We start from the raw sequence: 12,374 nt of genomic DNA, 5'->3' as shown, positions 1-12,374 counted from the left end.
CTCGGATGTTAAGCGAATATAACCTATGAAACGAAGAGGTACTAGTTAATGATATACGGGTGGTGAAACGTGTGATTATTAATTCAATATTCAATATTATTAGAGAAGAACGAGATCGCGCGAGGAAGTTTAAGTCTGCTTTAAATCGAAAGTATGGGTGAACGCTACAACATCCATAGCCAGTTGGAGCATCTACAATCCAAGTACATTGGGACTGGGCATGCAGACACAACCAAGTTCGAATGGTTGGTGAATCAGCACAGAGATTCCTGTAGTTCATATATGGGCCACTACGATTTGCTAAATTTCTTTGCGATTGCCGAGAACGAAGCCAAGGCACGAGTTAGATTCAATCTTATGGAGAAGATGCTGCAACCCTGTGGACCACCGCCTGAGAAGCCGGAAGATTAAATCGCGCGTTCTTACTTGAACATTTTTCTTGTGTAATAAAAACTTTTAATTTCCGAAAATAGAAATAATATAAACTTTTTGTTTTTTATCAGATCTTTCAAGAAAAATTAATAAACTTAAGTGGATTTTGTTAGATCAATACTACTTGTGACTGTATTATAATTTTTTTTTGCATAATCGCCATATAACCTTAATTGTGCTTGCATTCACGAAGATCTATATGTATAGAACACGTGTTTGTTTTTGCAATCTTGCATTATTAATGAAATTATCTTATAACGAGATTTATTGATAGCCTAAGAAAAATAATTGAGATGCCTCCATTTCCACAATGTTCCACAAAGTGTGGAAAAAATGCTATTTTAAAGGTAAATTATTTTTTCAAATTTATACTAAATCTGAAAATTGCTATATTATTGCATTATTAAATTAAAAGAATATGTATGTATTTTTAGAGGCCAAAAACTGGCGATACATTATGCAAAGAATGTTTTTTCTTGGCATTTGAGACCGAGATTCACGATACTATCATCAATGGTAAATTATTTAAGCCTGGTGATAAGGTTGCCATTGGTGCATCAGGTGGAAAAGATTCCACTGTACTGGCATATGTCTTAAAAACTTTGAATGAAAGATACAAGTATGAATTAGACCTGTTTCTTTTATCCATCGATGAAGGAATTACTGGTAATGCAGCTATATAAAAATGTCATCTTCATATTGAAGCTTTATATTGTACATAAAAAATATAATTTTCTTTTAAAATATATCTTTTTAGGCTACAGAGATGATAGCTTGAAAACTGTGACACAGAATAAAGATGATTATGGTATTCCACTTCAAATTTTATCATATAAGGAATTGTATGGATGGACAATGGATTCTATAGTTGCAGAGGTAAATTATATCAAATATTTAAACTACAGCTAAAGTTTACTAAGAACCTGTCTTTAGTTCAGTACTTAGATCTAATAATTTAAGGATTTGTCAATTAAATGCCTTACATAAAGATATGCAGTCAATCTCATAAATCAAGTTGATGTGAGATTTAACTATATTTTTTGATAACTTTAAACACGTGTAACAAAATATATTTTTTAGATCGGCCGTAAAAATAATTGTACATTTTGTGGTGTTTTCCGAAGACAAGCATTGGATAGAGGGGCTGCAATTTTGAAAGTAGATTGTATTGCAACAGGTCATAATGCAGATGATATCGCTGAAACAGTACTAATGAATATCTTGAGAGGTGACATTGCCCGACTACAGAGATGTACATCTGTAATCACTGTAAGAATATTGTATATGAAATGTTTATAAAATTATAACAAATTTCTTTGATATCTATATTCTTATATAATATAGACTGGTGCAGATTCTATCATGCGGTGTAAACCTCTAAAATATGCATATGAAAAAGAAATTGTCATGTATGCATATTTTAAAAATCTAATATACTTCTCTACAGAATGTATATATGCTCCAAATGCTTATAGAGGTCATGCAAGAGCCTTTTTAAAGGATTTAGAAAAAATAAGGCCGTCATCTATCATAGACATAATACATTCAGGTAAGAATATCTTTTTGTTAATTTCCTACAATATCAATATTTATCTGTCATGCAACCTAAAAATTAGAAAAATAGTGAATAATTTCCGAAAATAGCCAATGCCCAATTATTATGAATTTTGACAGAAATACTCGAAATGATAATGAAATGTCCTTAAAAAGATTTCTATTAATAAAAACGTCGAAATTTAATGCCAAAAATAAATAAAGAATAAATATGTCGATTAGAAGAGGCATTCCTAGTTACTCTGACATATGTTGTTAATGTCATGACTAAACAATTAAAACAATTTTTTTAGCCGTCGATAGAGCGCATATTGTGTATGATTACTTTATCTTTATTTATTATTCGATGAACAATAAGGATAAAATTAGGGAATAGAAGTATGTTACTTGTGTAACGCCTTATTTTTTTTATCGTTATTTTGTTATAATAATGATTTGGTAATGACGTCGCGAATTTTTTATGACTGCAATGGTAATAGTGGTAGAGTGGAAAAGTGAATTGTTACTTCTAACGGATTGGAAAAATAATTCGTATTTGTAACAAATATAAAGTAACATATCGATGTGTTACAAGTAACAAATTACTTTTTTCGGTAAATAACGCATAATGATGACAAGTTACTTTTAAAAGTAATTTTCCCAATCTTAATGCAACCTTAGCGTTTAGTTAATTATTGTCAGTCAAAAAATTCCAACGTCACCAAATTATTATTATAAAAAGTAATGGCGTCACTATACTTCCATTCTCAGGATAAATAATATATGATGCGTTTTACAGAACACAATCAATATGCTCTATACGTTTTAATATCCTATCCTGTTTATAATTTTCTTTAGACATTTTGGCATTAAATTTTATTGGCAGAAATTAAAAATCCGTTTAAGAGTTATTCATTTGAAATCATCTAAAGTATTCCTGCTTAAATTCATAGCAATTGGACATAGCTCGTTTTTGAATGATGAGCCAAAATAATATTATTTACTAGGTGAGCAGTTACAAGTGAAAGCTAATATAAAAATGCCAGAGAGAAGAAATTGTACTTTATGTGGATTTATTTCAAGTCAAGAAATATGTAAAGCATGTGTTTTGTTGGAAGGTTTGAATAGAGGACTGCCAAAACTCGGTATTGGTAAATCTAGTAAAGCTAAAAAAATAATGAACTTGCATATGGATAAAAGAAACAAACAGCAAAATATAGATCTTTAAGATTCTTATGCAACTAAATATATAACTGTCTAAATATGTAACATGTGCACCTAAAATATATTTTTACAAACATAAATTTTCTCATATATGTTTTATTTTCAGTTATTACTGGAAAAACCATTTTACTATTTTTTTCATTTAAAGATTAAAGGACCTTTTCTGTAACTCTTAACGACTATAACTGTAGCGTTAGGTTTTTAAATATATTTTTAAACAAAAAAGTCATAAATACATAGTTTTAAAACAGGATAATTGATAACAAAAAATAACTTATACATATGTCCAAAGTTCATTAAACATATATATTAAAAATTACATGATCAGAAAATAGTTTTGTACTCTTTATAATTATTGTAATTAATGTACTTATATATTATTTTTGTAAATTAGATTTTCATTTATAAATAATAAAATTATACACATCTATCACATAAAGGAGATGGGATCGTATTATTTTAATCAATCATCGTTTTCACACACTCTGGTACAATAAAAATATTTTTGCTATATAAAAGTGGTATTCATATCAAGATGAAATTTATACTATATATGCGGCCGCTCTTTGAATAATTTGTGTTCTGCAAATAGGACAATTATTATTGATGCTAACTGAGCAATCTTCGCATATGCATACATGACCACAAGGTAGTAAAATAATTTCACGTGCGTTTGTCCTGCAAATTACACATATTTGATCCTCTCTAAGATCCCTATCCCTGACCCTTTGACGCCTTTCTTGACGAGATGTTTCGAGCGATTGACGTAATTGATCTGCTAATCTTTGCTGCTGTTTATTCTTCCAATAGCGTCTCATCATAATTCCTCCAAGTATTAATCCAATTGTGCCGCTCATCAAACAAAACAGCCTATGTGTTTCAGAAGATCATATAAATTCAGACTTAATAATATAATAAATAATATATTCCAATTAAATACTGTATAATAATATTCCAATACACTAAAATGTACATGCCTGTATATTTTCTTATGATCATCTAATTTCCGCATCAAAGAAGTAACTGACATGCTTGTTATATAAAAAGGAGATCCGTTTAATGGAAGTTGCAAAGTAAGATAATTGGATTCAGTTTTCGACCTCGAGAGCTCACCTATTGCTGTAATAATTGAATCTTCACGCAACATTTTTTCTGTAGACTGTATACCTCGTTGGCGTACTCCTAATAAATCGTATAATAAATTCAAGTTTACGAACTTTATGCATGCACAACACGTACACATTTTTTTACAAGGGTGTATATATGATTTTATATTATGTAATAAAGATAAGAACTAGTCCGATTACAAGTTTTATAATTACCCGTAAAAAATCCCCATATATGGTCTATAATTGTAGGTACACTAGGTTGAAAATTATCAGAGATTACATCCAAGTTTAAAATATCAGCAGACAATGGATCTGTTATCTCAACACGATACCATCTATTTTGCAGAACAAATGGTACGACATTATATACTTGCTGAATTGTTCGTTCCTGGTCAGACCTATGGAATTACAAATTAGATAATTAGAAAGAAATATAATATTATCAAGATTATTGACATTTATATTTCAACCACAGAATTGTTCATCAAGTTGTAATATTCAATAACCTACCAATAACCAGCTGATGTTCTTGCGACAACATGTTCTCTGACACTAAGCTTCTGTATGACTCCGGTGACATCTGTTTTATTAACGCTTCGTAATGATTCTTTTAATGGTTTCACGACTCCTCTGACAGCAATATAATCTACTTTGTTATTCAGGCTCTTATCTAGTAGACTTTCCAAATCTGGACCAACGTCGTGTAGCTCAACATTCTACAAAAAATAAAAGTTCTTAAATTGCCTGTAATATTTTAAAATATTCTAATTTATATTAATACGTTTCAAAACTTTAATAATAAATTAATATTGTTTACCTTAATCGCTTTAATCGCATTCTTGTAGTGAATATACTGTTTCAAACAGATAGTGAATACGATTGTGTCAACTCCAAGCAAAAATATTTCGCTAAAGTACTCCATGATTAAATTATATTCTTGTAAATATATTATCGTCCATCTTTACATTGTTTCAATCTGCATCAATTCATTTGGATTAAGGTTACACACAGGACATGGCTCTCAATCCTCAATCCAGGTTCAATTCAAGCCAGCAATAATCAATAGTCCGTTTAATATTTGTTAAAGTATTTGTTAAGAGCGAACAAAAAAAGAAGATTACTTTCGTTCAGAAGTTTTCAAAAATTACGAATCCATATTCGACGATCTTCTTGATGCTACTCGGAAATATTTTTCAAATTGCAAAGAATCGAGAAAGAAGTAAAAAGGAGAAGGAAAACACTAAGGTGTCTCCTCATGCTGCTGCGAACTAGCTGCGAACCACTGCGAACTAAAATAATCTCAATAAGTTTTCATCTGTTGGTAGCTGAAGAGAAACCTGATCGAGTTTTGTCGAGAAAACCACGATCGAGTTTTGTCGGTATGTATTCTCTCGGTTTGTTTACTCTACTGGCACTGTCTCTTTCTTTATTTTCCTACTGTTTCTATATATCAGTATATGTGTATTGATATTATATACGATATATATGAATACATACACACATACTCGTATAGGTTGAGTGAGGACATATTCGCGCAATTTTTTGAAATTATAGCAACGATTACTGCTGCGAGAAATATTTATAAAGTACCTATATAATCATGTAAGATGTATCATTGTTTCAATAAAGATTTATAGGAGAGATAACTTTAATATAGATTTATAAGAAAAATAGCTTTAATACAGTCCATTCACGACAGTGTTTTATCGTGTGAGATCGATCATTGTGCAAACACTTGTTATTAGAATAATACGGCTCATAAATAATTTTATTGTCAATTATTACGATCAATGAAAGCTATGAAATGAGTGTGATAAACGATATATAACGGAGGCTCGATGAGTTTCTGGTTAATCCGAAGAATTAGAAATTCTTACAAATATTAAAATTAGAATTAGATATACAACATAATGCTGAAATGATTCTTGAAAATCTTCGTCTGATAGACTGGTTGGCAATTGTTAAAATTGACAAACAAGTCATATATTATACTGAATTTTTTTCTTTAATTTTTTTATTAACTTCTTTATAATATAAAAAATGATTTAAGATGTCCCTAAATTTTTCGTATCTACAAACTTTAACTGTATATTATGAGCCAAAATAAAAAAGAAATGTTACATAAACATAGGTTCTTAAAATGCTTTATTAAAAAGTTATAATAAAAAATATGAAATGTATAAGAAACAATTTTACTCAAAGTTGCATTTTAAAATACCGTCCCCTCATGTCAGTACAGCCTGACATTAATGTAATTTTGAATTTATTACTATTTTTGCGAAGGTAAAGGAAATCTTCATAATAAGATTTCTGCTGTCCTTGCAAAAAAAGTGATAAATTCATTCAAAATTACATCAACGCCAAGCTTGTATTGACATGAATGGATTACACTTTAAAATGCAAATTTATAGGTAACACTGTTTCTTATACATTTTACATTTTTGTTATAGTTTTTTAATAAAGCATTTTAGAATTTATGTAACATTTTTAGAATTTATATAACATTTTTTTTCTTATTTTAGCTCATAGAATATACTCGAAGTTTGTATGGAAAGACTTTTTCTTAATGCAAACAATTTTCACTAAACTCTAATTAATTCAATCGGCAGAATTATTTATAGGAAAATTTCTAATTATATAGTTATCGTCCTTTAATGATCTCTTTTTATACATTAAATATATTTATACTTATTTTTAATTTTTTTCTATTCAATTTCAATGTATGTACATTATACCGTTCAGTTATTTAAATTTTATATTATTTTATTATATTTTCAAATCTTATGTGAAAAATCATTATTTGTATCTTTTGAGAAGAGTCAAATAATATTGAAATGTGAGAGTTGTGTTTGCCTCTTAAAATTTTCTCAACTATTTTTTTTTTAATTTATTAGTCTTCGTGAAGTGTTTTTTTCGATTTGACGGGTTTTTTAACTGTATATTTTTGCATGACAGAATTATCTTTAAATGTTAATATCACTAATAAAAAAAATGTTTTAATAAGTACATATTATTAATTTCCCATACAACACAGAATTTGCAGCAATATCGCTGCAAAATCTGCAATATTGCTGCAACATGCAATGTTACTGCAATGATACAGCAGGGTTGCTGCATCTTTTGTGCAACTTTGTGCTCTAGAGGTTGGTTCGAATAAAAATCAGTATTAATAATTGTATTCATTTAAATTCTAAGATAAATTGTATAAGAATATTCATGCATTGTACAATCTATTTTTTGTCCACTTGTAAATAAGAATTTTATTTTTGTTTGAAACATTCATGCACATTCATTCTAATCGTGCTATATAATAGTGTCGGTATTGATGTTTTGCCTCAGAGTGATGTTATTCTCAAGAAATAGAATTTTAATCCACAAAAGAGAGAGGAGAGAGAGAGAGAGATTCAGTTGATCTTCATACAGGCACTCCAATTGTTCTTAGAAAATGAGTCCTGTACAGCTGCTGAACATTCGTGAGTGAACCAGCGTCCTTGTCCTACATGACGTCATTATAATAGCCAACTGATCGTAACACTTGTTCATGACGGAGAAATAGCGATCCATGAGGAAGCGCGTGCGCCTTCGTTGGCGTCGCGACGCGTATTGGATGGAGGAGCACGTATATCAGCTACGGTAGCAAGCGGACAGCAAGCCAGCCGGGCGGGTTCCCGTGCTATTTTTTTTTCGTCATTATCTGAGTTTAGTGTGAGAAAACAGCGGCAGATAGGAACATGTAACAGCAACAGGCTACGAAGATGATCAGAAACCGTTCTCTTCGAGATTGAGATCTCGCAACTTGACCGCTTCCGTTTTCACCGCTTTCCAAAAATAAGCGATCATCAGCGTTTAGTACATCTTCAGCTGTGCAGTGTGTCATTTCGTGCGCTTCCCAGGAAATCTTCGACCTGCATCTTCCTTAGAATTTTTTCTTTTTTCACGACAGCAAGAAAAAGGAGAGAAAAAAAAGAGCGTTTATGTGCCAGCTTGCTTTGTTTCGTTCCGTGTGCTTCGTTCTAATTGATCGATAACGCAGACCTGAATAATTGGGTCGCGCACGGCTAATCGCAACTCGAATAGCAGGGAATCACGCCTCGGAATTCGCGAAAGGAAAGAGAAGGAGCAAGAAAAGGAAGAATTAGAAAATGAAGGAGAATTTTCGCCGGGAGACGAAGAAGAGAGTCATTAACAGTTTATGATTTGTTCGTATGTCTTGGTCCACGTCCACATATATGATGAAATTGCAGCTGCTTGTCATCGAGACGGACTACTGTTGGAGGAAAGCGTTGCTTAGGTAAGTTATTATTTCCTCTTAATCCCTCAATAAATATTCTCTGTATACATTTTGTATCCACTTATTTGTATTTGCCCCATTTTGATAATTTTGAATTGCAAGAGTAATGCGAAATGACTAAGGCCCAGTTTCACAACTCACAGTTAACTCTTAACCGAGGTTCAACTTATTTCTCATCTTTTTCCAATTCCAGAATTGAAAAGAGATAATGAATAAGTTGAACCTCGGTTAAGAGTTAACAGTCAGTTGTGAAACTGGGCCTAAAAGAATGTGCTGTTGTTAACCCTTTGGCCTGCAATCACGAGTGAGACTCGTGGTAAAGAATTTGGTCCATAAACAATAAGCACGAGTCAGACTCCTTACCACGAGTCTCACTTACCAAATTCCTTACCACGAGTCTCACTCGTGGTTGTAGGCCAAAGGGTTAATAAATCTAATTGCTTTTCTATCATCAATGAATTTTTTATTGGCTATATATGCCGCAAAAAGATAAATGAATCATTAATGTATTCAACTTTTATTCGTTGGTCAGCGGATTAATTGGATTTGAATTGATGAGAAAGAATAGGAAGGCAATGTCGTGGGTTTAACGATAACACGTTTAATTACTAATTTCTGCAGCGCATGGCACTTTGATTTCTGCTTTTATTATATCACTTGAAACAATTCTACATTTCTACGTCTCGCGAGACGTATTATCATGAGTTATTTATCATGTTATTGATTATTTTATTACAGTTACATTATGCGTTATCCAATCATCACTTGAAGAAAGGATCAGATCGTTTATCATGATCGCGTTTGTACTTCCAGCCAGATTTACGAGCAGCATTAAACGACATCAATAATGTATCATCTGCTTTGAATAAAGCAATATTTTCATCGCTAATTCTATATCATTTTTCATCGATCTCATTTCATTACCATACATATTTCATACTCCATTGCAAATGTTTTTCAATGTTAGTGATGTCGGTGATAAAGCGGTGGAAATATCAACAAGTAATAAATTACGTATTCTTCTATCATTCAGTTAAAAAAAGATAAAGCAAATAATTCGTTCCATCGAGTAGTACTGGTTTTTTTTTAAAATAAACACCGATTGATTAATTTTATTTTTTTAAGACAATAATAAACGAGTTATCTCGAAACCCATACAAGCAATGTCAACTTTCACTGTAATCAAGCCGACTACTCGATTCTTATATAAATCATGTTATATAATATAGACAGTGGCAAATTAATTATTTAATTAATCTATGATCAGATTTTATAAATCAGTAAGTATATAATCTCATTCGACATCTTCAAAATCAATCCCAATCATATCCGAATCAAACTAGAGAAACAATTCGAATTTTGGCGGGTACGTATCGGTCGATATCTCGCAGCTGACTTATCGCGATTCGTAATCGTCGTAGGTGCGCTCACATCGCCGCGCAACGTCGAATAATTCGAAGAAACGAACGCGCATTCGTACGAGTACTCGAGTAATACGCTTTATCTCGCGGACGAACGCTAATATTTTTTCACACGTGATTCTCCGACGTTATAATAATTGCTCCATGAACATACCCGGTCCGCTCGTTCTATTATTTTGTATTGCCGCGAACGCGCGCGAGAAACGAATCGGACGACGCCATCTTCGCTCGTCTCTTTTGCTCCGCGAAATGTCACGTCGGGTCGTCAAGAGTATGTAAACCAGCACTGGTGAAGAGGCGGGCAGGGGCAGGCGGGTATCGTGGTGCGCGTATCGAGAGAGCTGTCAGTGTGTGTGCGACCGACCGAGAGAGCAGAGACTCGACGGTGGACAACGCGGATCGCCACCGGTGGCGTCGTCCAACGTCCAACCGATACAGATACGCGCACGGAGTACAAAAACACTACATTAGTACATTTAGTGCGTTGACGTGCGTCCGTTGTCCGTCGCGAGTGGCTAACAGTACTAAATGAATTTGCATCGAAGATCGAGTCTTGAGAATTCATCGTCGGCGAGAGACGAGCGTGAGCTCGAAGAGGAATCACTTGCCGTCCAGTGTCCATGTAAAAATCACTAACTAGACTGCCCTCTCCCCCGCTCCTCCGTTATATAGTTGGTTAGTTTCGTTCGTGTGTCGTTTGATTAGTGTTGTGTGTAAACCCCTCTTGTTTCACACGTTCTCTCTTTCTCTTTCTGATTTCTTTTTCCCCCCTTGGTCTCTCTCTCTCTCCGTACCAACGTTCCATGTACGAACTCTTTCTGTTGGCTCTCTCTCCTACCTTCGTTCCCCTCTTTGAAGAAAGCGATTGTATTTGGGTACATATTTTATTGGTTATGTTTCCCGTTATACATCGCTTCGCACGTAGTCATACGTAGACGCAGCACGCAACAGAGCAGACGTGTAAAAAGCGCGTGTGTGTGTGGCGTGTGCACGTCTACGCATCTGGCTGCGGGAGAAAGAAAGAGAGAAAAAGAGGCAAAGAGGAGACTGTACTGTTAATGACATAGCAGTGTGTGTATGTATAAAGTAAAATGCATAAATTAAGACTACCTGTCAAGGTCGAATTGCCCAGTGCTTTAACAAGGTATGGCGACCTAATTTTACAGGTTCATTCTTTCTATTATTTCTCTTTCGTTTTTATGCCCGTTTGTATTATCGGGGTTATATGCCTAAGTTCTGGATATACATAATTCTGGGTATCTACACAGTTCTACAGCGTACCAAAGCCTCGTTTTATGCCTTATTGTCGCTATTGTTTTCTTCAATCATATATTTTTCAGATGACACTGTACGTTACTTAATTTATGATACTTGTATCGTACGATTTTAATTCTTGCATGGAAAGAACGGGTTTTGCTGAAGTATCTAATAGCTAATCCGATTGGATGCACTCAGTGCGCACGGGTGCACATTAAAGCCGTCGTACACAAATTGACGTAAATATATATCTATATATGTGTGTGTTTAATATATACAAATATAAAATTGAATTAAATAAAATGCTCAATATATTTGATTATTTTTGTTAAGTAAAATCTATATTTTATAATTCGAAATATTTGCATTTTACATAGATTAAATCAGTACATAACGGCTTTAATATGCACTAGATGCACACTAAAATTCGGTATTAGTTACAGATCTGAAAATAATTGTGTTGGATTATCGAAATAATTAGGGGAGACCCTGGGACTGGTTGTCAGTTTTTTATTATTGATTTTAAAAAAAAAGTGGATGCCTGATTTTGAAATATTATATACGTTACAATATACCTACATCTTTTAGGTATATTAAAAAAAATATTACTCGTGAATTCATATCATAAAAATAAGTTATTTAATTTATCTCACATAGCTATTTTTAATAAAAATAATTATATTTACAAACCTTGTCAGGATAATGATTAGTTAATTGTAGTAAAGATCTTCTAAGACATGTCATTTTCTATAAAATATCGCAATTAAGTAAGTTAATTAAATGATGCTGCGAAAATATGACAATTAACCCCGTGTTCTGGGTTGTCACACGTTCTAGGAATGGCAGTAGCATATTTGTTATGGACAACACATATAAGAAACACAATTTTTATTTTAATGTCAGTTCTATATTTTGAGAAATAATAGTAATTATAGTACTAATACAAATAAAATAGTTATTTTAATCATAAAATACGTAATTTGTTCTTGTACCATAGTTTTTATATGAAAAATGAAAAAACATATATCTATACGAAATATAATATATTTGTAAGTATATTCTCTGAAAATGTGTCCTCTAAAGATATTAAAATTAATTGTCACCTAA

At 32.4% G+C, this 12,374-nt stretch overlaps 4 protein-coding genes across 8 annotated transcripts in view; 3 read left to right on the top strand and 1 right to left on the bottom strand.

The window, feature by feature from the left end:
* Window positions 1-483, top strand: Sf3b5 (splicing factor 3B subunit 5). Its single transcript, XM_018510318.1, has 2 exons — window positions 1-38; window positions 104-483. The coding sequence occupies exon 2, from the start codon at window positions 154-156 to the stop codon at window positions 409-411; it is 258 nt and encodes an 85-aa protein (XP_018365820.1). The 5' UTR covers window positions 1-38; window positions 104-153; the 3' UTR covers window positions 412-483.
* Window positions 484-554: 71 nt separating this feature from the next.
* On the top strand, window positions 555-3,257 carry Ctu1 (Cytosolic thiouridylase subunit 1). Its single transcript, XM_018510317.1, has 6 exons — window positions 555-779; window positions 867-1,098; window positions 1,190-1,308; window positions 1,513-1,701; window positions 1,777-1,981; window positions 2,973-3,257. Exons 1-6 carry the CDS (start codon window positions 726-728, stop codon window positions 3,191-3,193), a joined length of 1,020 nt encoding a protein of 339 aa, XP_018365819.1. The 5' UTR covers window positions 555-725; the 3' UTR covers window positions 3,194-3,257.
* Window positions 3,258-3,647: 390 nt separating this feature from the next.
* Mul1 (mitochondrial E3 ubiquitin protein ligase 1) lies at window positions 3,648-5,544 on the bottom strand. Its single transcript, XM_018510466.1, has 5 exons — window positions 5,116-5,544; window positions 4,809-5,014; window positions 4,512-4,696; window positions 4,167-4,371; window positions 3,648-4,059 (listed from the first exon to the last, which is right to left on the bottom strand). The coding sequence occupies exons 1-5, from the start codon at window positions 5,218-5,220 to the stop codon at window positions 3,732-3,734; spliced, it is 1,029 nt and encodes a 342-aa protein (XP_018365968.1). The 5' UTR covers window positions 5,221-5,544; the 3' UTR covers window positions 3,648-3,731.
* Window positions 5,545-7,853: 2,309 nt separating this feature from the next.
* Window positions 7,854-12,374, top strand: part of LOC108763111 (phosphatidylcholine:ceramide cholinephosphotransferase 2) — a 30,148-nt gene continuing 25,627 nt past the window's right edge. The window contains exons 1-2 of one of the 5 annotated variants that reach the window (XM_018510462.1): window positions 9,316-9,326; window positions 10,482-10,632. In XM_018510462.1, coding sequence (XP_018365964.1) covers window positions 10,631-10,632 — 2 coding nt within the window. In that variant the 5' untranslated portion in view covers window positions 9,316-9,326; window positions 10,482-10,630. Of the gene's footprint in view, window positions 8,590-9,315; window positions 9,327-10,373; window positions 10,686-10,959; window positions 11,155-12,374 lie in introns of those variants that run through there. The other 4 variants (XM_018510459.1, XM_018510461.1, XM_018510463.1 and 1 more) reach the window with 4 other exon arrangements.

The sequence above is a fragment of the Trachymyrmex cornetzi genome, unplaced genomic scaffold (assembly GCF_001594075.2).
Source record: "Trachymyrmex cornetzi isolate Tcor2-1 unplaced genomic scaffold, Tcor1.1 scaffold335, whole genome shotgun sequence".
Taxonomy (NCBI): domain Eukaryota; kingdom Metazoa; phylum Arthropoda; class Insecta; order Hymenoptera; family Formicidae; genus Trachymyrmex; species Trachymyrmex cornetzi.
Note: the sequence above shows the minus strand (reverse complement) of the source record. Positions and strands in the feature narration are given on the sequence as shown.

Excerpts from the sequence above, each read along its gene's own strand:
- Sf3b5 (XM_018510318.1), top strand. The coding sequence starts at position 154 with ATGGGTGAACGCTACAACATCCATAGCCAGTTGGAGCATCTACAATCC.
- Ctu1 (XM_018510317.1), top strand. The coding sequence starts at position 726 with ATGCCTCCATTTCCACAATGTTCCACAAAGTGTGGAAAAAATGCTATT. Across the intron at positions 1,702-1,776 it reads GATGTACATCTGTAATCACT|ACTGGTGCAGATTCTATCAT; the intron begins GTAAGAATATTG and ends TATATAATATAG. Across the intron at positions 1,982-2,972 it reads CATAGACATAATACATTCAG|GTGAGCAGTTACAAGTGAAA; the intron begins GTAAGAATATCT and ends ATTATTTACTAG.
- Mul1 (XM_018510466.1), bottom strand. The coding sequence starts at position 5,220 with ATGGAGTACTTTAGCGAAATATTTTTGCTTGGAGTTGACACAATCGTA. Across the intron at positions 4,372-4,511 it reads TATATGGGGATTTTTTACGG|GAGTACGCCAACGAGGTATA; the intron begins GTAATTATAAAA and ends ACGATTTATTAG. Across the intron at positions 4,060-4,166 it reads GATCATAAGAAAATATACAG|GCTGTTTTGTTTGATGAGCG; the intron begins GCATGTACATTT and ends TGAAACACATAG.